Source organism: Ursus maritimus, unplaced genomic scaffold, assembly GCF_017311325.1.
Source record: "Ursus maritimus isolate PB19 unplaced genomic scaffold, ASM1731132v1 scaffold_27, whole genome shotgun sequence".
Lineage (NCBI taxonomy): Eukaryota > Metazoa > Chordata > Mammalia > Carnivora > Ursidae > Ursus > Ursus maritimus.
In genome coordinates this window covers 22,283,555-22,306,112 of record NW_024425230.1, presented here as the reverse complement: position 1 = coordinate 22,306,112, position 22,558 = coordinate 22,283,555, and the positions used below count along the sequence as shown (strand labels likewise).

Sequence of the window (22,558 nt, the reverse complement as noted above, 5' to 3'; positions counted from 1 at the left end):
TCCGCACGTGAGGCCCTCAGATACGGTCTGCTCCTCCAGCCTTCGCCAGAGCCACGTCCCGGGCCTGCCCAGCCCGGCGGGCGTCCACACCGAGCAGGGAAGGCCTGTATACCTGCTTGTTCCTACACGCTGCTTCCCCCACCTGGAATGTTTTTCCTTCTTTTCCTTCTTCCTTCCTTCCTTTCAAAACACCTACTCATCCTTTAGGACTCACCCCAAATGTCCTCTGTGCAGCTCTCCCCGACACAGGCAGCTGCAGCACTTTGCATGCTCCTCCTCATGGGCACTTGGGAGCTTGTACTGACATCACTCACTTGCCCTGCCAACTAGAACAGTAGCTCTTCAGAGGCAAGAACCATGTCTTACTTACCTATGCAGCTCTAGTACCAAAGACAGTGCTCACGACTGAGAAGACCTGCAAAGTAGGGTTCCTCCACCAGTGGACATGGGAAATATCACAGACACAGAATATCTGGCCTTCAGAAAGGCATCTGATAAGGAGTGTAAGGAGCTCCAAATGCTCCCAGTAGAGATACAGATGAATGCTAGTCATTTAGATAAGTCAGCAACTGACGGACAAACCCTTCACAGGTGGTGCTGATTAGGTATCCCAAAAGGAAGAGGAAGGAAAGGACAGAGCTCTGCCAGAGCTAAGGTCTCATGAGCTGTCTAAGTCAGAAAAGGGACAAAGAGCACGTGAACAAGTTCAGGAGGGACAGCCTGGAATGCCTCCTTGGAGGAATACTCCACAGTGGGCAGGTTCCCTTGAAGGGATGATCTCAAGGGAGGTAAACCAGGCACAGCCAGAATCGAGATGAAAGTGACTTAGGGAACTAAATCAGGGCCTACTCTTGCCTCTAGAAAACTCACTAACTACACACAAGAACAACCCCCCCCACACACACAACACACACACCCCCCATCCAACAAGATGGAAATGATGTGGTAGAACACAGCTAGCCAGAAAAACCGGAGATTCTTGGCCAGGGCAGCGACACAGCCCTCAGGAAAGGCACATGCTTGGGGGCTGCATTTGTAAGCATCTGCTCCCCGGACAGCACAGGGAAGATGGCTATTCGGCTTACTCTTCCCTGGGCCAGCCAAACCTGGGGTGAGAGTTTCAGTTCTGGAGCCCCGCTTACAAGGGCTACTGCCTGGAAGAGGACCCTCAGAGGAAGCAGCCCCGACAGGGCTGGAATCCGAAACCACACTGTGAGGAGCCGCCGAGAGCAGCGAGGAGATGCTCCATCCAGGAAAGACCGTTCCTGCCCTCGAACGCTGGAAATCTGGGAAACGGGATTAAGTTGGGCTCTGCAGCTCAGAGTTTCCCTTGGGAACCCCACCCCCACCCCCACCAGAGGCTGGATGTGCGGGGTGGGAACTTAGTAGAGGACAGGCACACATGACAATCCATGCTTCTCTAAAACCTCCTATTAAGCAACCCTGTTCACATGCTTTGATATTCTGCAAGTACTACAAACAAGGCCCGTTCGCCTAACATTAGTAGACAATTTTCAATTTTTTATAACTTTAAAAACATCTGGAAAATTTTATTAGCTTCTGTCACTGTAACAGGATGGTTACAGCAGGTGACGGTTGTAGTTAGTTACAGACTGGGTTTCATTTTAACCCTTAATGGTTTTCATTCATATTTTTTATACTGTTTTAAGCAAAGCAAAGTAAAACAAAACAGAGGAAGAAGATCAGTCCTAGAAATAATGATGTCCTAATATCTTACTTATTTTACATGCATGGAAGGCAACTTAGAAGACAGTGAATTTAACTTGGTGTATTTCTGGGCTGTTCTTACTGTCACACACGCCAGTGGGGCACTTAGGCCCGTGTCCCAGGCTCACCTGCACAGCGCCTCCGCGTCCAGCTGCCGGGGGTTTCTGTGGTCAATGATGATGATGTCATGATGTTTGTCCAGGAAACAGGCAAGAACAGCCTGAGCCTCCTTGGTAACTGTGCACTTAAACCCTGCTTTTTCACACGCCCTGCAGAATCCATTACACTGGTTATCTTCTTTGGTAAACACTAAAAGTACCTGAATCAAAAAAGTGTGAACACTTTTTTAAAAAAAGAGTTGTTAGAATGGTCATTTCTTAACATGCCACAGAAAACTCCTAAGTGTTTTCAAGGCAAGTACACAGATGTGAACATAACAATCTGTTGATAGAAATCCTCCCACACATAACTCAGGACATTATCACTCAGCTCCCCGAAATTAGTGCTATTTTACTGCTCTTGTCTGGTAGTCCAAGTGCATGGGTCATATACCTATTCTTTTGCTAATAAGCCCACTGGCAGAACTCAACAAAAGCTTGATTAAGCATTTCACCTTGAAACGATTTCAATTACGACACAAATACTTATTTAACAGCAAGTTAACTAGACAAGTTGTTAGATTGCAAAAACTAAAACTATTTGTCAAACTTTTAGAATACTTAACACTTTGTTTTTTTAAAAGATTTTATTTATTTATTTGAGAGAGAGAGATAGAGTGGGAGCACGAGTGGGGGGTAGAGGCAGTGGGAGAGGGAGAAGCAGACTCCTCGCTGAGCAGGGAGCCCGATGCAGGGACTCGATCCCAGGATCCGGGATCATGACCTGAGCCAAAGGCAGACGCTTAACCAACTGAGCCACCCAGACACCCCGAATACTTAAAACTTGAAATAATGTATTTAAACGTTTTGACTCAAGATTTTATGTAATTCCTCCAAGTTAAAAAAAAAAATTACTTCGATGAGAGATTTCAACTAGACCAAAATAAAATACCTCATAACTGGCTAGGTAATCCCTCAACCTCCCTCCCTCTGGAAACCACCAGATTGTTCTCAAGTCTGCTTCTGCTTTTTGTTGTTAGTGGTGGTTTGTTTTTTTAGATTCCACATGTAAGTTAAATCATTTATTTGTGTTAGGGGAAAGGGATTAAAAGGTAAACTTCCAGGGGCGCCTGGGTAGCTCAGTTGGCATGATCTCCAGGTTGTGAGATCGAGCCCCGCGTTGGGCTCCATGCCCAGCAATGGGCCTGGAGCCTGCTTAAGATTCTCTCTCTCCCTCCCCCATGCCCTCCCTCCAACCCCCTCCTCCCTGCTCTCAAATAAATAAATAGGGTAAACTTCAAGTCATAAAATATATACGACCCAGGGATACAATGTATGGCACGGGGAACATAGTTAACAATACATAACAACACTATATGGTGACACATGATAGCTACAGTTATAGTGATGGTCACTTCCTAATGGATATAAACGTTGAATGACTGTTGCACACCTGAAACCAAGAGAATACTGTGGGTACCCACTGCATTTCAATAAAAATCAATTAATAAAGTTCTGATGGATAGCAAATGACAAATTATCAGTTCAGCAACACAGGCACAGCACTAGGCCCAAGGGGTGGCCCCTGTGCCTCTGCCCAGGAGGACGTCTCGCTGTCCCTCTGCCTGGCCCGCATCAGGTGAGGCCTGCATCTGCTGCCTCTGCCCTCTCCAGCCGGGCCCCCCGGCCAGGTCTGGGTCAGCAGCTCACCGTTCCATCCCTTCAGACCCAGATGGAGTCATGAGGGGAACGGTGGTCAGGTGGAGGCGGGCAGCCTGTGAGAAAGACTGCAAAGCTGACGGAGACCCTGTCGCCCAAGGCTTCGCTCCTCTAAGTTCACCCAAGTGCACAACCACCACAAATGCAAAGAACTAAGAGCGCGCACTTCTGCCAGTCCTCACAGGAGACATGGTTTGTGTGCAGGAAGCATCAAAAAACTTCAGAGCTCAATTTCAATAGCTTATGTTGCCCAATATTTGGGATCTGATCATTTAAATATTTTCTGATAGGGCTCATTCAGCAACACAGAAAAGACCATTGTTTTGCTTTTTTATTCTGGAAAATTTCAAACCTACAGAAAAGCCGTAAGTGCGATGAACGCTAGTGGACCCTTCTTCCATTTTCATCGATTGTTAAGATTTTTGCCTCCTCTGCTCTCCCCCTCCCCATGATTATGCACGTTCTTTTCTTTAACTCTGAACCTTTCAAAGTAGGGTGCATACGTGTGTGTCCAAGAAAAGTACATTCTCTTGTATAACTAGAGTACTATTATCAGCTTCAGGAATCTAACATTGATCCAGTACTATTATCTAAAATAGAAAACTGTTTTCACTGTTAGGCCCTCTCTCTCCCCCTCTTTAAAGAAAATCAATATGTAAAAATTACAGCATGGTTTATTATTACCTGGAGTTGATCTGGATGAAATCTCATGGGGCCAAACTGCACATCAGCTACTGCTACCTGTAAGAAAAAGGTATGCTTAAAAAAAATGTTTTTTAATTACATCGGAAACCGGGGATGTACTGTATGGTGACTAACATAATATAATAAAAAATCATTAAAAAAAAAAAAACGAATTAAAAAAAATTTTTTAAGATAAGCTCACTTCAAAATTTCTCTCTCTAATCAGTGCCACAGATAAAAGTGAGATTTTTGCTCCAGAGAAAAATTACATAAATTAAATGTTTATTACATAGAATCCCAGGGATCTCCTTATAACCCTCCGAAAAGGTACAGAGCAGGGAGGGAGAAATAAAATGAATCTGACCCTAGCTCTGCTTTTCCCAGCTGTGTGTGACTTTAAGTGACTTACTCAACCTTCCTCAGGCTTAATTTTCTCATTTGTTACAAAGATCAAATGAGTTTACAATATAAAGGGCCCCCGAAAATTAGACACTGAATGAACATTGATTCCTTCTTTCTCCTGATGGACAATGAAATCTTACATCAAGAATGGCACGTGCATAATGAAATCTCCCAGTTAGAATCATGCAACATGAGAGCCAAAGAAACCCCGTTAAGAAGTGTTAACACTTTCATTTTACAGAGGAGCACAGTGTTTACCAGTAATTGCTTATCTATTTGAGAACTTAGCACTAAATGACACAGATAAATACAATGTCATAACCAAATGCCAATGAGTAATAATAATCATAGCACCAATGGAGGGGCTTAGCGTATACTGGGCATTATGCTAATTGCTGAACACACGTTATCTTGTTCAATCTCTGGAGCAACACAGCGAGGTTGACGGTTGGAAAACTGAGGTTCCAGGTACCTTGTTTAAGGCCACAGAGTCAGCAAGTGGCAACTGGGACTTCACTGCAAACCCAGGGCCACTGGAAGGTTTGGGCCATCTGTGCACTGCATACAGGAGCCCAAGGGAGGAAGAATATGGGCTGAAACACAGCCCTGAGTGATGGATGCTGGCACTGAGCTGCTACCCAGAGGAGGCGGCATGTTTCTGCCATTTTCCCAGAAAGGCTGTATGTACTGAAGGGATGCCCAGGCCTCTGGGTGGTGGTATGATTCCATGGCAAAAAAAATCTGCAGCAGAAGACCTAGATCTATAAGCTTTCCCACAAGATATTTCCTACCTGACTGCCCACCTCCCGCGTCTCCCCTCAAGCAGCGGTCTATCCCACAGTAAACGCACGGAACAAAGCGTGCTCAGTGATGGGGGAGTCCAGTTTATTTCTCACTGCTAGAAGCCGAAGTCTACCAACTACGGGACACCAGCTTAGTTTCTGATCTGCTCTGTAATGATTTCATCTCTCGGAAGGCATAAGAATGAGGGCCGCTACTATTCCAGACCTAAGACTGAGGAGGACTCTGTGACAGGGTGGGAGGCTGAGGAGAACAGACCTCCCCCAGCACCATCCACCCCTGCGCTGTGTAGCTGCAGGCCAGCCTCGTAGCGAGGGTGCGGGTGATGCCAAAGCCAGCAGTCTGGAGACGATCCAAGGAGGCCAGGAGGGCCTCCAACGAGAGGGCTGGTCTAGACAATCATACGCTCACGGCGCACTCAGAAGGAAAACAAGAGGCACTGAGAGAGACCAATCTGAACAAAGAGTTTTCTGTCAGTTTTTACGAAGTTTAACAGAATGAATGAAAGAAAACACAAGGAAGGATCCAGACCAACTGCTTGGAGAATGCAGGGGACCTACTCAGGAAAAAGAGAAGGAAGAAAATGACAGGGGAAAGAAAGAGAAGGAAAATCATTTCGCTCATTTTCTATAGCAGGGGAGACAGTTCCACAGAAGAAAGCAGAAGAGTCCTGAGCAGGAAGCCCACTGCTACGGCCCAAGGTAAGGCACAGCGAGGAGTACCTGCGTCCCTCACACGAGCGCGGAGCGGTAGCCTCTGACAGAGGATACTTATGAAACCGGCTCTGAAGGGTCAGTAGATAAAAAAGTCTCAAGGGAGAAAAAGAAATATTTATAACTGCATAAAAAACATATACTAGGTCACAGAGAAAACCTTAAAACACATTGCTAAAAGTAAAAATGGTATCATTTTTATTCTTCAACCATAATGCCATCAAACCAGAAATTAAAAACATGAGCTTAAGCAAAATCACAAAATCAACAAACACCACTGCCCTAAATATTTTTTAAATATTAACTTGTAATTGCTGGGTCAGAGAGGGAAATGCAAACTATACCTACAGATTACCTGGAAAGTAATAAAAATGAGAGTATCATGTAATGAAACTTACGGGATACTGCTAAATTTTACTCAGAGGCAAGACCCGTAGCCTTAAATCCTTTTGTCACCGAACAAGAATTAAGTACATTTACCAAGCTTTCAAGTCATTAAGTTTGAGAAAGTCAACAGTACAAACTTAAGGAAAACAAAAGGAAAAAAATAAAGTTAAATGTAATAATTAATAAAATTTAAAAATGATAAAGACTAGCATGTTTAAAAAAACACATACGTGTGTATACACACACGCGTGCACGTGTGCGCACACACACATATATGTATATATAGTGTTGATTACAAACTGAGGGACAAGATAAAAGTATGAATGGCTCAGGACAAAGCTTTACCCCTCCCAGGAAAACAACTCTGAGCACACATCCCACACCAAAAGTGGGTAACTTTCACAAAGGACAGTATAACTTTTGATCTCAACTTACAAAAATAACTCACCACTGCATTAATTTTAAGAAATAAAAGCAGCCATAGATTTTTTTTAAAAATTATTAATTTTGCCTCAGTATAATCTTAACGTTATTATTTTAAAACATTAATGTTTCAGCAGTTCTATTTTACCACCAAACACTTACTTTATTTACTTAACTAGACTGCATTTTAACCCTACATCCTGTCTACGGGGTATATCCGGCTCTCAGGACCTCTGTCGAACAGTGTCCCAACAGAGCCGGACAACTACTTACCACTGCCCCCCCAAAATAACCACCACCAGGAAATCTGATGACATTACTCAGTGAGCGGACGTCAGCAGTGGGCCCTCAAAGAGTAAACAACTTCCCAACTGCTCTGGAAAAGGGGATCAGAACTATAGAATTCTTGCATTCTTCCTTTCTTTGTGTATGAAAATCAGAATCAAACTGACCTAATGCTTCAAGGTCACGGCCCTCTTAGTAATTTGTTAAGCACATTAATATTTAAAGAGAATAGTCCCCTTCAAGCTAAGTTTAATATCACAGCTTTGATTTAATCTTTCAGCTTCAAAAGCAACTGCTATCTTTTGACAATACAGAAACAACACTGTGTTCATGAATATTGGTAATTACACAAGTTGATGAGTTTAGTCTTCTGGATTTGTAGATATGTATTTATTAATACTTACTGTTAAAGAGAGATTGTAAAAAGTCTCCTTGTATTTTAGTAAAGTAATATTTGTAAATATGGCTGACAGAAACATGAAATAAATTATTATTGAAACTTGGAGAAACCACATATCAGATTTCTGTTGTTTGCCGAATCAACCTAACACAAGTGACACTAGAAGGCCAAACCAGGGTAATGAGTCTTGATCATGGGTGGGGGTGGGAGAGAAAAGAGATACAGAATCCTAATCTGCCTAAAATTTCTGTTCCCCCAAGCCAACCCTATCCCTTGCCTGCTTTGTTTTTTTCTCTGTAGCCTCTCAGTCATCATTTGCGAAACTCTGTATTTTACTATTTATCTTTATTGTCTGTCTCTCCCACTAAGAATGTAAGTTCTATGAAGACAGGGATTTATCTGCTTTGTTCACTGTTGTCTTTCCAACATCCACAACAGTCCCTGGCACACGGTGGGCATTTAAGAAATACTTCTGAATTAATGTTTACTCAACAGCTATTGAATCATTCGTTTAACCAGAAATCACACGCACTAGTTTCTACATACACGTGTATTTGTGATACAGCACTTCCAGCTTCCGGAATGTTTTTATATATACTTTATTTCATGAAGGAACATAAAGGAAGGAAGGACTCTTACGAAAGCCTAAGCTCTAGGAACCACAAAAGAATCATGTGATCTATTCTTTTTCCTACATCCCCTTTATTAGAAACAAAGTTATGCTGGGATCCATTTACAATAATTGAATACAAACCTAGGAACTATAGCAAAGTCATAAATCAGATTTTGTCCTAAGCCCTACTATCCCTCCAGGTTTTCCCTGTACATCCTTCTTATCTTTCTCTCCAGACAGAGTGGTAACTTGGTCAAAGGGACACAGCTTAGACAAGTCAGGAGACATTAGTTCCTGGGTGGGAAGAGTCAAAATTAATCCAGACATCTGTGGACCACTTACTACTCTATCCTTTAAGCCAAGCACAGAGCTAAGTACTAGGAGTGCAGAGAAGTGCCTAACCCCGTTCTCGAGGTGCAGGAGGGGAAAATGAACACAATGACAACATAATGTAGTTTTAATAGACGAGGTGCCTATTATGTGCTAAGTACTCTGCTTCCAATCATATGTAAATCCAATTTAGTTCTTCCCCTATGAATAAGGTAAACTCATTAACTCCAGTTTATTGATGAAGAAACTGAAGCTCAGAGCAGTGTGGTTAAACAGTTGGTAAAGGACAATGATGAGAATAAGACCCAATTCAGCAGGACTGAATTCCTGTGGTCTTTTTATGCTCCACTGGGAAAGGCCTAAAATCACCTGACCCTAACCTATATTTAGTGGAAATAAGACCGAGAACCTGGAAAACAGCATTGACAAATCTTTGTTGGGCACCCATGGTATGCTAACTGGTTTCCTAGGCATTCGACACCCAATAGAGAACAAGACAGCATCTCTACCTAACAGGGGGAGATGTGATGGAGACTAACTGGGGTGCTATTTTAAATCAGCGTCCAGGAAGGCCTCTCTGAGGCAGCAATGTTGAGATGAGATCTGAATGGGAAGAAGGCAGCCATGCAAGGAATGGAAGAAGGAGCCCCAGGCAGAGGGAACAGGGTTGCATGGGACCCATGATAGGAATGGGGAGCATTCGAGGAAAGGAAGGGGGAGAGGGCAGGAGATGAGGTCATGGTTAGACAGGGGCTGTAAGATGGAGAGCCTTCTAAGCCAGGACAAGAAACCTGAGTTTTATCCTAAAATTTCATCAAAGCCACTGAAGAGTTTTACACAAGAAAGTGATAGGATCTAATTTTTACTTTTTTAATTGATCCCTTTAAATAGATTCCCTTTATATTTTAAATGGATCCCCGCTGGGGAATGGACAGTGGGACAGTGACAGGAGAGGCAAGGAGACCAGTGAGGAAGCTTCCATAGCAGTCCAAGTGAGAGAGGATAGCCCTGTGGCCCAGCAGTTGCCATGGAGACGAGCGGATGGCTTTGGGGCATTTTGGACCCAGGGTGATCAGGACTTGCTGCTGGACAGGACATAATCAAATCTACTGGTTCCTACACCAGAGTTCTGATATCTGACTTACAGTTTTATTTACGTGTTGTATGGAAATGTGGGGTTCTGCAAGGCATCCTTGTAGAAGCTGGTGTGGGTCTGCTTGGCTCTTTCCAGATCCACCCACAAGATGGCACCAAGATCTACCCCGAGGCAAAGCTCCTAACGGCTCACCCAGGTCCTTCTCTGAGCAGGCCAAATTCCACATCCATTCCCAATGTCCACATCTCTTTTTTCTCTCCTTACCTTCTCCTAATTGTCCCTTCAGTCAATTCAAACAACACATATTTATAAGGAGACTGTTATATGTTTTCCCAACTGAATGCCAAAATAAAGTCACATGCTTGGGTGAAACTGTTCAGGTCCTTTTCCCCCTCAAACCCATAGTGTCGAGCAGAAAATGGTGTCTGGATTAAATGCACTATTTAAAACGTTTAACACTATGTCTGACTGGGAGCAAATGCCCGATAAAGTCTAAGGTATCTACAGAAAAGATTTTCCAAGAAGGTTTTGCTATAAAAACTACAACTTTATACACACGCACAATACACATTTTTTTACACATACACACTTTAAGGTATTTTGAAAACTATATTTTTCCAAGGAGCTATTTCTTTCAGAGCACAAAGGTAGTCGCTAATAAGAAACATTAACTTCATGATACCTTGTAATATCACCTGTAAAAAATAGGACCTAGTTCTTAAATATCGTATTAATGTATTTGGTACAAAGGACAAATAAAGGTTTTCCTGAAACCCTGAAAGAAGACTGCCTCTAAAGGTGACAAGAAAATTGATCCACAAAAAATGAGAATAGACCATTGCAGGATAACCCAACCCTAAGCCTCTCTTTAAATGTGTCACTGAAATTTAAGAATCCTCAAATCGCAACTGCGGCAATCTGAGGCATGACAGAACCAGAACCTCCCTCTCACCAGCCCCTCGAAAAAACAGGCAACTGATCACGAAGTCCTGTCCCGTCAGAATGAGGAGGGTCTGCAGGCTGCCAGGGGAGGGGGGCCAGAGGGTGAGAACTCAGTGCCATTTACTCAGCTCCCTCCAGGAAAGAACTGAATCCAGCAGGTACAGATGATCTGGATACTGAAAAGAACTATTTCTAGCTATAAACTAACAAATGAGCACCCTGCCTCTCTCTGGGATAAGTCTATTCCAGGCAACTGCCCATGTTGAGGTCACACACGGCACCCTCGGACAGCAGGGAGCCTTGTTCAGGGGGTTCTCCTGCTGCCTGCCTGCCAACTGCCCGCTGCTAGCATCTTGACCGTGAACGCCAGCCCAGGCTTCACCGGGTTAGCTAATGAACCTCAATGATATCAAAAGGGACTACACGAAGAATGACAACTCGCACGATAGATAAATGATCCAGAATCGCCCACACAGTTCCCACAACCAGGAATCCTGAGATTGGATCAATGGGGGTTTAAACTCTGACCCTTCTCCCCTGAAAACCTGTGTGTCTTTAGGCAAGTTTCCTCACTTCGCTGAGTGTGGCCTAGAGAATACAGATTGTCGAGATTCGCTGCTCTGCAGGGCACCCGGCCTGTGGTTAAGGGCGCCGTACTGTGCAGCCATCATCACTCGTGGAAGGGGCAGCACAGCGTTCACAACGCCCCTGCTTTAGTTCTAGAGCAACAAGGAAAGTCCTACCTGATGTGGAGGCTCCACGCATAGGTTTTGGCAAAAAGTGGGTTTCCAGACTGACTGTTGTTATTTGAGAGGGTCTGCCAGAGTCAAATGGCTCATCCCAACCCCCTTCCTGTGTTAAACCATCAGAAGCTCGGAAAGCAGCCCACAACCTGAGGTCCTACTGTTGAAACCATCTCTTATGAGCCAGTCTTTTTTTTTTTAAGATTTTATTTATTTATTTGACAGAGATAGAGACAGACAGCGAGAGAGGGAACACAGGCAGGGGGAATGGGAGAGGAAGACCAGGCTCCCAGAGGAGGAGCCTGATGTGGGGCTCGATCCCATAACGCCAGGATCACGCCCTGAGCCGAAGGCAGACGCTTAACGACTTACGAGGGCCGCCCAAGTATTCCCACTAACCTTCACTGTTTTTCATAAATAACACTGATTCCTTTAAAGCTTCTTTTTGGAATACTTTCATTACTAATTACGTCTAATTCTAAATTTCAAATAACCAGCTCTGAAAAATCAAGAAAGAAGTTGTTTCTTCTGTCCCAAGGAAAACTGAAGTTGGGTTTGAGAGGAGAAAGCCCAGGGTAGAAAGGGGAAGTACACAGCAGAGGTATGAACCCCACCAACGGAGAGTATGAAGGAGCCCTGAGGCAGATGAGGCCTTGGAGCCAGAGATTAGGGACGGGGGCTGGAGCCCTGACCCCAAGCTTTGGACGACAACTGCTCCCCCTTCGCTGCAAGTAGCAGCAACAGCCCAGGCCAGAGAACTCCTCGCACGATGTATTCTCCCGGGGCCGCTGCTTCCCAAGGGTTTTAAGGCAAAATCTAGACCAGAAGTTATCTGGTATTTATACAGGAAAAATGTATATTTACATCCTCCATACTAAATACATTTTTAAGACTATTTTTTTTCAGAGCAGATTAAGGGTTATATCAAAACTAAAAAGCAGGTACAGAGACTTCCCTTATACCCCTTGCCCTCATACACGGACAGCCCTCCCAATCATCATCGCTCACCAGAACGGTACACTTTTTACCAAAGATGAACCCACAGAGACACATCATAATCATCCCAAATCCATATCTTACCTTAGGCTTCACTCTTGGCGCTGTACACGCTGTGGACTTAAACAAATGTATAAGGTTATGTATCCATCATTACAACATCATACGGAGTATTTTCACTGCCCTAAAAATCCTCCGTGTTCTGTCTGATCATCTCTTCCCACCCTTGGTAATCACTTAACTTTTTATTGTCTCCACAGTTTTGCTTTTTTCCAGACTGTCCTATAGTTGGAATCCTCCAAGTACGGAGCCTTTTCATACTGGCTTCTTCCACTTAGTAAATGCATTTAAGGTTCCTCCACATCTTCCATGGCTTAATACTTAGTTCATTTCTCTTTGGTGCTGCGTAATATTCCACCGTCTGGCTGTATCTGTTTATCCATTCACCTACTAAAGGACATCTTGGCTTCTAAGTTTGGGAAATTATAAATGAAACTGCTATAACATCCTTCTGTAGGTTTTTGTGCAGATACAAGTTTTTCAACTGTTTTGGGTAAATACCAAAGAGGGAAATGGCTAGCTTGTCTGATACAGTATGTTTAGTTTTGTAAGAAATTACCAAAATGTCTTCCAAAGTGGTCATACCGTTTTGTATTCCCCCTGCACTTCAGGGGAGTTCCTATTGTTCCATCCTCACGAGCATGTGTTGTCAGTGCTCCAGATATTGGCCATCTAAATAGATAAGTAGTGGTATCTTGTTTTATTTTGCATTTCCTTGATGACATATGATGTGGAACATCTTTGCCATCTGTAGATCTTTTTTGGTGAGATAGCCATTGAAGTCTTTAGCCCTTTTTTTAAGATTTTATTTATTTATTTATTTGACAGAGAGGGAGAGAGCATAAGCAGGCGGAGCGGCACAGGAAGAGAGAGAGAAGCAGACTCCCCGCTGAGCAGGGAGTCCACCGTGGGGCTCGATCCCAGGACCCTGAGAACATGACCTGAGCCGAAGGTAGAGGCTCAACTGACTGAGCAACCCTGGCGCCTCTAGCCCATTTTCTAACAGGCTTGTTTTCTTATTTTTAATATGTATATTCTGAGCAACAGTCACTTATCAGATCTTTTGCAAATATTTTCTCCCAGTCTCTGGCTTATCTTTTAATGATCTTGATATTGTCTTTCACAGAGCAGATGATTTTAATTTTAATGAAGTTCATCTTCTCAATTTTTTTTTAAAGACTTTGAGAGAGACAGAGATAGTTAGAGCACGAGTGGGGAGGAGAGGGAGAAACAGACTCCCCGCTGAGCAGGGAGCCTGATGCGGGGCTTGATCCCAGGACCCTGGGATCATGACCCAAGCTGAAGGCAGATGCTAAACCGACTGAGCCATCCAGGCGCCCCTGTTTCTTTTATGGATATTATATCTGTTTGTTGGTGTTCTGTCTAAAAAGGCATCATGACACCCAAGGTCATCTAGGTTTTCTCCCGTTATTCTCTAGAAGTTTCACAGTTTTGCATTCTACTTTTAGGTCTACAATTCACTTTGAGCTGGTTTTTGTGAAGAGCGTTAAGGTCTGTAACTAAATTCATTATTTTGCATGTTTGACGACCAGTTGTTCCGGCACATGTTGAAGAGACTATCTTTGCTCCATTGTACTGCCTTTGCTTCTTTGCCAAAGATCAGGTGACTATATTTACATGGGCTCTCTCTTTCTGGGCTCTTTTCTATTCCATTGATCTATTTGTCTTTTACCAATACCCCAATGTCTCAATTACTGTAACTTTACAGTACATCTTGAAGTTGGGAACTGTCAGACATAAAGTTTTGTATGTCTCCTTTGAAACTATGCTGGCTATCCTGGGTCTTTTGCCTCTCCATGAAAGTTAGAATCAGTGTATCAATATTCATAAAGTAACTTGCTGGGATTCTGACTGGGATTGCCCTGAATCCATATATCAAGTTGGAAAGAACTGACATCTTCACAATATTGAGTCTTCATATCCACAAATACGGAATATCTCTCCATTTATTTAGTTCTTCTTTGATGTCGTCCATCAGTTTTGTGGTTTTCTTCATATAGATTATGTACACACTTTATTAGATTAATGCTAATAAATATTTTGTTTTTTTGGGGGGGTACTAATGTAAATGATACTGTGTTTTTAAATCTTTTTTTAAGTAGGCTCCATACTCCACATGGGGCTTGAACTCACAACCTTGAGATCAAGAGTCACATGCTCTGCTGACTGAGCCAGCCAGGCATTCCCAATATTGTGCTCTTAATTTCAAATTCTACTTGCTCATTATTCGTATATAGGAAAGCAAGGAGTTTTTTTTAAAAAAAGGTTTTATTTATTTGAGAAAGAGAGAGAAACAGAACTAGTGAGAGAGAACACAAGCAGGGAGGAGTGAGAAGTAGGCTCCCGGGAGCCTGAAGCAGAGCTCGATCCCAGGACCCTGGGATCATGATCTGAGCCGAAGGCAGATGCTCAACTGACTGAGCCACCCAGGCACCCCAAGCAATGAGTTTTATATATTAACCTTGTATACTGCAACCTTGCTATAATCACTTATGAATTCTGTCAATTGTTAAGTTTCTCTGTCAATTATTTTAGATTTTCTACAAAAATGATGTCATCTGTAAACAAAAACAGTTTAAGGTCTTCCTTCCCAACTGTATACATCTTATTTCCTTTTCTTGTCTCATTGCATTAGCAGGAATTTCCAGAATGATGTTGAAAAGGAGTGCTAAGAGGGGACACATTACTGCCATACATCTAAACTTGGCAAGAAAGCCTCAAGTTTCTCATCATTAAGTATGATGTTAGCCGCAGGCTTTTTGTAGATATTCTTTACCAAGTTGAGGAAGTTCCCTTCTATTAGTTTACTGAGAGTTTTTATCATGAGTGGGTTTTGGATTCTGTCAAATGCTTTTTCTGCATTTACTGACATGATCATGTGATTTCTCTTTTTTAGGCTGTTGATGTGATAGACTACATTAACATATTTTCTAATGCTGAAACACCAGCCTTGCTTACCTGGCATAAAGCCCACTTGGTGTGGCATATAATTATTTTTCTTTTTAAATTTGGTTTACTAGTACCTTATTGGGAATTTTTACATCTATGTTCATGGGAGAGATTGGTCTGTAGTTTTCTTTTCTTGTAATGTCTTTATCTGGTTTTCGATTTAAGGTAATGCTGGCTTCACAGAATGAGGCAGGAGGTATTCCCTCTGCTTCTACCTTCTGAAAGACTGTAGAGTTAGTATAATTTCTTCCTTAAATGTTTGGTAGAATTCACCGGTGAAGCCATATAGGCCCAGTACTTTGTTTTGGAAGATTATTAATTACTGGCTTAATTTCTTCAATAGATACAGGCCTATTGAGATCATCAAGTTCTTGTGTGAGTTTTGACAGTTTGTGTCTTTCAAGGAATTGGTCCATTTCATCTAGGTTATCAAATTTGTGGGCACAGAATTTTTTAAAATATTAACCTTTTAACTCCCATGGAATCTGTAATGAACTTCCTTCTTTCATTTCTGATATTAAGAATTTGTATCTGCTCTCTTTTTTAGCTAGCCTGGCTGGAGGCTTATCGATTTTATTGATCCATTCAAAGAACCAGCTTTTGGTTTAATTTTTCTGTATTGATTTCCTGTTTTCAATTTCACTAAATTCTGCTTTAATTCTTATTATTTCTTTTCTTCTGCTTACTTTGGATTAAATTTGCTCCTCTTCCCCCCACCGCCCCGAGTTTCCTAAGGTGGTAACTCAGATTACTAATTTTAGATCAATCTTTTTAAATTATGCATTCTAAGCACTGCTTTTGCTATATCTCACAAATCTCGGTAAGTTGTGTTTAATTTTCATTTACTTCAAAGTATTTTAAAATTTCTTTTGAAATTTCTTCTTTGTCCCATCTATTATTTAGAAGTGTGTTGTTTAATCTCCACATATTTGGGGATTTTCCAGTTATCTTTCTGTTATTGATTTCTAGTTTACTTCCACTGTGGTCTAAAAGCAGACATTGTATGATTTCTATTCTTTGAAATTTGTTAAAGTGTTATGACCCAGAATGTGGTCTTAGTGAATGTTCTATAGGAGCTTGAGGGGGGAAAATGTGTACTTTACTATTACATGAAGTAGTCTGTAGATGTCAATTATATCCTGTTGATTGGTAGTGTGAGTTCCATTATGTCCTATTGGCTTTCCACCTGCTGGATAGGTCCATTTCTGAAAGGTGCTGAGGTCCCCTACCATGATAGCAAACTCACCTATTTCTCCCTGCAGTTCTGTTGGGTTTTGTCTCATGCAGCTTGATGCTGTTGTTGGGTGCATACACATAAAGGATTGTTATGTCTTCTTTGAGAGCTGACCTCTTCATCATCATGTGGTGTCCTTCTGTATCCCTGATAACTTCCCTTGCTTTGAAGTCTACTCTGTCTGAAACTAATCTAGCTACACTCGTTTTAATTAGTGCTAGCACAGTACGCCTTTAACCATTTACTTTTAATGTAGATGTCTTTTTTTTTTTTTAAGGTTTATTTTAGAGAGAGACAGAGAGAGTATGAGCATGCGTGGGCACAAGCAGGGGGGAGGGGCAGAGAGAGAGGGAGACAAGCAGACTCCTCGCTGACCATGGAGCTGACAGCAGCGCTGGATCCCAGAACCCTAAGATTGTGACCTGAGCCGATATCAAGAGTCCGACGCTTAACCAACCAGGCGCCCCATGTGTCTTTACATTTAAAGTGAGTTTCTTGTAGACAACATATTTTCTTTCTGATATTTACTGTGCAAATCTTGTCAAGCTCCTGGAGGCAAACATCACAATACTGTGGGCCCCCTCCTACCGCAGTCCCTCAGAACATTCTAATTCTCTCAGAGTTCTCTGCACTGAGCCTCCGGCAATGGCCGATGACAGTTCAGGCTTTCCTACGCCAGCACTCCTGAATGGCTTCTGCCCTGAGTCTCTGGTAAGCAGTGGGTCCCCGCATTCGCCTGGCTCTTCCATCTTGGGGGTACTGTGTCTTCCCTTATGGATTTAAGAGTTGTTGATTTTTCAGTCTCTTCAGCTTTTTACTTATCATTAGGACAGAGTGTTGATTTCCAAGCTCCTCATGAACAGAACTAGAAAATAGAAGTCTAATGCATTTTTAACAAAATGATGTACAGGACGTCTCAAATTACAATCCAAATACACTTGTTAGAACAGCAAGTAGTCATAACTGCATAAGCATTTTGGAAAGCATGGAGGTCAAAGGGGATGCGCAGCTCCCAAAGCTGCTGGTGCAGAGATGGTGTCCCAGCACCACCCTCCATGGGGCCACTGCCTTCCTCTGGAAGTTACAGGAAGTCAGGCAAACTGTTCTTATTAGCACATTCAAAGCAACCACTTGTTCCCTCCCCTAGCCCCATAAAAAATAAGGATTTTTAATTTCCAAGTCTTTTGAGAAGGCAAAATTAATGCAACGCAGATTGGAACATCTAAGTCATAAATTTAACAAGCCAAAGTAATTGTGTTACATAAACTAACCCATTTATTATAGGCTAGCAATGTTTCAAACAGCGGAGCTTCCACTGGTCTTTCAACGCCTTCAGTCGTCCGATGGCGGACTTCACTGTGACGGCAGAAGTGGTGTTACTGGTCCAGGCACCACCTGCTACCATTCGCAAGCAGGAAAAACAGTGCCAGATCCCCACCGCTCATCTTTTCATCTTGATTTTGCCACAGAAGTAGCAAGTGTACATGCTGGCTCATTTCAATCTTCTTCCCCATTTTCCTGAGGGAGGCACCATAACGGGTCCCCTATTTACCAACGATTCCACCCTTCTTGGTGTGTTTAGCCAAGTCACAGCAAAGTAGGTCTGAGCCCAGAGCAGAAGAGACGCACTGCATGTGCAACCATTTGTCAATAACCACAACATCTGGCGATTGGAAAGTGATGTTTTAAGCATTTTACATCCTAACAAGCTAGAATGTTATTTACATATAGGGCTTTAGTAAATTTCAGTTATGCTTTAGGAAACAGGTTCAGGGTTTTGAGTTGACTTACAGTAAACTGTAAAATTTTTCCATTTAAAAAAGTAATGGCTCCTAGTTGAAATTTTCACTAGAGCATGTGATGTTCAGGAACCGATTACTGAGTTTAAACCAAAAATGCCTATACCTGCACACCCTATAACCCAGAAGTGAGAATTTGGGGTCTATTAACAAAGATCTGTAAGGGGTTATGCGTAGTAGCAGAGCTGCAGGCAATATGAGTATATCTAACTGGGGCACAATAATATGATGAATCTTAAAAAAAAAAAGATTTTATTTATTTATTTAAGCATGCAAGAGAGAGCACAAGCAAAGGGAGGGGGAGAGGCAAGCAGGCTCTGCACTGAGCACGAGACCCCAACACGGGGCTTGATCCCAGGACCCTTGGGATCATGACCTGAGCCAAGGCAGATGCTTAACCCACTGAGCCACCCAGGCACCCCAGCAATATGATGAATCTTAAACACTGATGCTAAGTGAAAAAAGAAACATAATGAGATCTGTAATACAATACCACCTACAAAAATTAAAAATATATAAGCACGTAACAACAATACATATTTTACAACACACACAAATGAAATAACATACACATTAAACACATTAGAATGATCATGATTATTTGGCAGGGAAGGAAAGGGAGTGGAGAATGAGATGCAGATCACTAAACCACACAAAAAAAAGAGGAACCTCGGGAGGTAGGCAAGGATTTCTTAAACATAAAAAGGAAAAGACTGAAAATTAGATTTTAAAATTAAGAACTCCTGTTCATCAAAAGACCCTAGTAAGGAATGAAAAGGTCAGCCAGAGAATGGGAGAAGGTATTTGCAAAACATATGACCAACAAAGGATTCACACCCATGATATATAAATGCCTGAAGATCAAGTAGAAATAAGGAGACAACCCAACCAGAGGGAGCCTTGCACACCAGGCGATGCTAATACGCTAAAAACTGAGCAGGATAATTTAACCCTCTGAGTCAGAATTCAACTAGGAAAAGAAAGCAGCTTATCAGTGATCGTTAAATTCCAGCAATTTTATAAGAATGCATGTAAGCAGAAAATTTGAACCAATATTTTAAATTTTATAAAACATATAAACAAATGTCACTGGCTAAAGTCTCTTCTACTTTAAGAGAGTTCTTGAGAGAAAATGGAAAAAGCAGCATCTGCATCTACAATTTGTGTATCTACAAGGGGGAAATGAGTTACTTATGCAACTACTACACAGTAGAAAGCTTTGTTTCCATAGAGATTATGACACAACTGATTTAGGCCTTAAATTAGAATATTCCGATTTGAATTGAGAAATGATCTTTTTGTCTAAATGAATAGTGTATTCAGTGCGAATAAAAGCTCCGCACATCTGCTGATATCATTTCCTCTTTACTTCAGTAATAATTAATCATGAGAATACATCCACACAAATCCTAAAAGGAATTCATACCCCCCAAAATTTCACAAGTGCCTGTAAATATAGAGGGAATGACATATTTCTACAGGATGTACAAAAATACTGACCATAAAGAACCTAAAATATTTCAAAGTATCTTTCTGCTCACTTCACAACTATTACACTTAACCGTTGTCTTGTATTAACTGAACAAGACAAAAGTCAGTTCTGCCTACCTTGTCACTATCTGAATTCAACAGATAAACTATATACTCCGGGGGGTGAGAGGAGTGAGGAATGCACGAAATTGCTAATTCAAGGTCACAAAAACATCAGAATGTTTGGTTTTAAAAGGAGTTGGAATGTATGATGCATAAATAGAGTACATGTGAAATCCTTCAGGGGATCCACATTGCCCTAGATAGAGCCTGGACTCAGATACGGCATTCAAGGCTTCTGTAGTGTTTGAAGCCTGAGCTTCCACTGCCCGAAAGACTTAGCACCTCCCGGAGAGCCCACGTCCCTCACCAGCGTGCCATGGCCATGTGACTCACTGAGCCCAGCACAGTCCTGCTTTCTTCCTCTTCTCCCCTAATTCTTCCTCATCTTTCAAAACTCAAATGTGCTACGCCTGTTGCCCCAACCTCCGTCCGGATGAAGGGCCAAGCCTATGTGTTCCCAAGTTATCCTGGGCTTATCACAGTAGAATTTCTTTCCCTTACTTCCCCTGCCAGGCTGAGTTCTACTCACTTTCATAAAACTGGAACCTAAACAAATACAGTGCTTGGTAACTGCTGAATAATTACTTAATAATTGAAATGCCCAACATTTCCTCATGTTTTGATAATAAATGTTCCTAAAGGAAATATCTAAGAAGAAAGGATAAACAATCCCAGGTGATAGAATAAAATGAAGAATGACTAGGTTTCCTGATTGGCTTCTATTATAAATCATTCTGTTCTTTTTCTAATTCACTGTGCAATCTCTCCAACCCAATGGATATTCTAACTCATTCTCAAAGGTCTCCACAGAAACAATACAATCTTTAATTTTGTTACAGTTGAGCAGATCCTCAATTAACCAAATATTCAAAGTTCTGTTTGATTAGATTCTTGCTTTGTTGCTTCTCTGGGCATTTTAGTCCCCCATATCAACTGCTATTTTCTTTTTCTTTTTTTTTTCTTTCCTTTTTTTTTTTTTTTTTTTTTAGATTTTATTTATTTATTTGACAGAGAGAGAGAAAGCCAGAGAGAGAGAGGGAACACAAGCAGGGGGAGTAGGAGAGGAAGAAGCAGGCTCCCAGCAGAGGAGCCCGATGCGGGGCTCGATCCCACAACGCCGGGATCACGCCCTGAGCCGAAGGCAGACGCTTAACGACTGAGCCACCCAGGCGCCCCTCAACTGCTATTTTCGACCACATTTTCTTTAGCTATCATAGAAAGTGCCTGACCTCCTTTTGAAAAAAATTGTTTTCCATTTAAATTATAACATATAATGAGAAGTGAAAAACAGTATTGGTTTTGAGCATACATAACTGAATCTGAAAATAAAGGATTATGCACAAAAAACAGGAAGCGAGCCTTCTAGTTCAACCAAAGGCACAATTTTCATATAAAAATGTCAGGCTATGACCATGTGATTTTGTAGAAAAAAATCTGTAAGACCAATAACAAAAGCAAAAAAAATGTAGAGATTAATAATAAATTTTGGATATCTATATACACTTAAAATGTCTTTACATATCAAGCTAAAGGAAACCTGAATGTTATCATGCCGATTTAATAGTGTAAAAAAATTTGCCCAATAAAAAGAATTATTAGAAATGGGGAAAGTATCAAATATACACGATAGTGATAAGGGATAAATCTAAAACATGAAATTATAATTACCCTCAGAAAATGAAATGAGGGCAGGCCACTTCTGCAAGTGGCTGGTTTCACTTACTACATGTTAATTTCCCCTAAACAGTTTCCAGTACACAGCTGGCTCTGTGACTGGGGACACACAGACTCCCAGCACTCTAAAAACCCAAGAGAAGGACAGTGTGGGACAGGTCCACAGGGCTGAATCTACCAAATCTACCAAATCATACACGGCCTGAAGACAGACTACTAGCAGGAGAGAACAAGAAGCCTGAATATGTGGTTTTGCACTTATGACCTCTTAACTCTGATTAGCTCTACTTACTCTAAGTTAGGGCAATCACTTGGGGGTATCTTAACTGTGGTGGGTCTAAGACAGGGCTCCATCAGGAATCACTGAAGAACTTCCCGGCACAACCCACTCCCAGCGATTTATGTGCTTGGGGACGTTTGACTCAGAAAAAAAAAAAAAAAGAGCTTGGTAGTGAATGACAGTGCATGAAATAAATCTGGGCAAGGTTTTACCTCCATTGTCCTGCTGTACACTTAAGATTCTGATATTCTAGTAAGCCAACGGTTTGCTTCTGTAATGGTTAGGCTGAGGATGCAGGGCTCTTCTTCTTGCAGGGTAACCAAAAATGTGATTTCCACTTTAAACCTTTTAATGGAAATAGTACTTCCTCCACTCTTTAAACGGAGACAAGTCTGGTAAATTTTCTGCCCGCTCTTTCTTAACACGAAGTCCCAGAGTTGTATTTTGTTAGTTTCCTGAGGCTGCCATAGCAAATTACCACAACCTACTGCTTAAAACACACCGGAAGTTATTTTCTCACAGTTCAGGAGACCAGAGGTCCAAAATAAAGGTGGAGGCAGGCTTGGTTCATTCTGGAGGCTCTGGGGG

The 22,558-nt window shown here is 41.9% G+C and overlaps 1 protein-coding gene and 1 pseudogene across 1 annotated transcript in view; both read right to left on the bottom strand.

The window, feature by feature from the left end:
* Positions 1-22,558, bottom strand: part of PDE8A (phosphodiesterase 8A) — a 172,380-nt gene that overhangs the window by 78,966 nt on the left and 70,856 nt on the right. Inside the window, exons 2-3 of the mRNA XM_040642842.1 lie at positions 4,230-4,286; positions 1,857-2,047 (exon numbers count right to left, since the gene is read on the bottom strand). Of these exons, the coding sequence (XP_040498776.1) occupies positions 1,857-2,047; positions 4,230-4,286 (248 nt within the window). The remainder of the gene's footprint in view (positions 1-1,856; positions 2,048-4,229; positions 4,287-22,558) is intronic.
* LOC121105528 lies at positions 15,537-18,449 on the bottom strand (annotated as a pseudogene).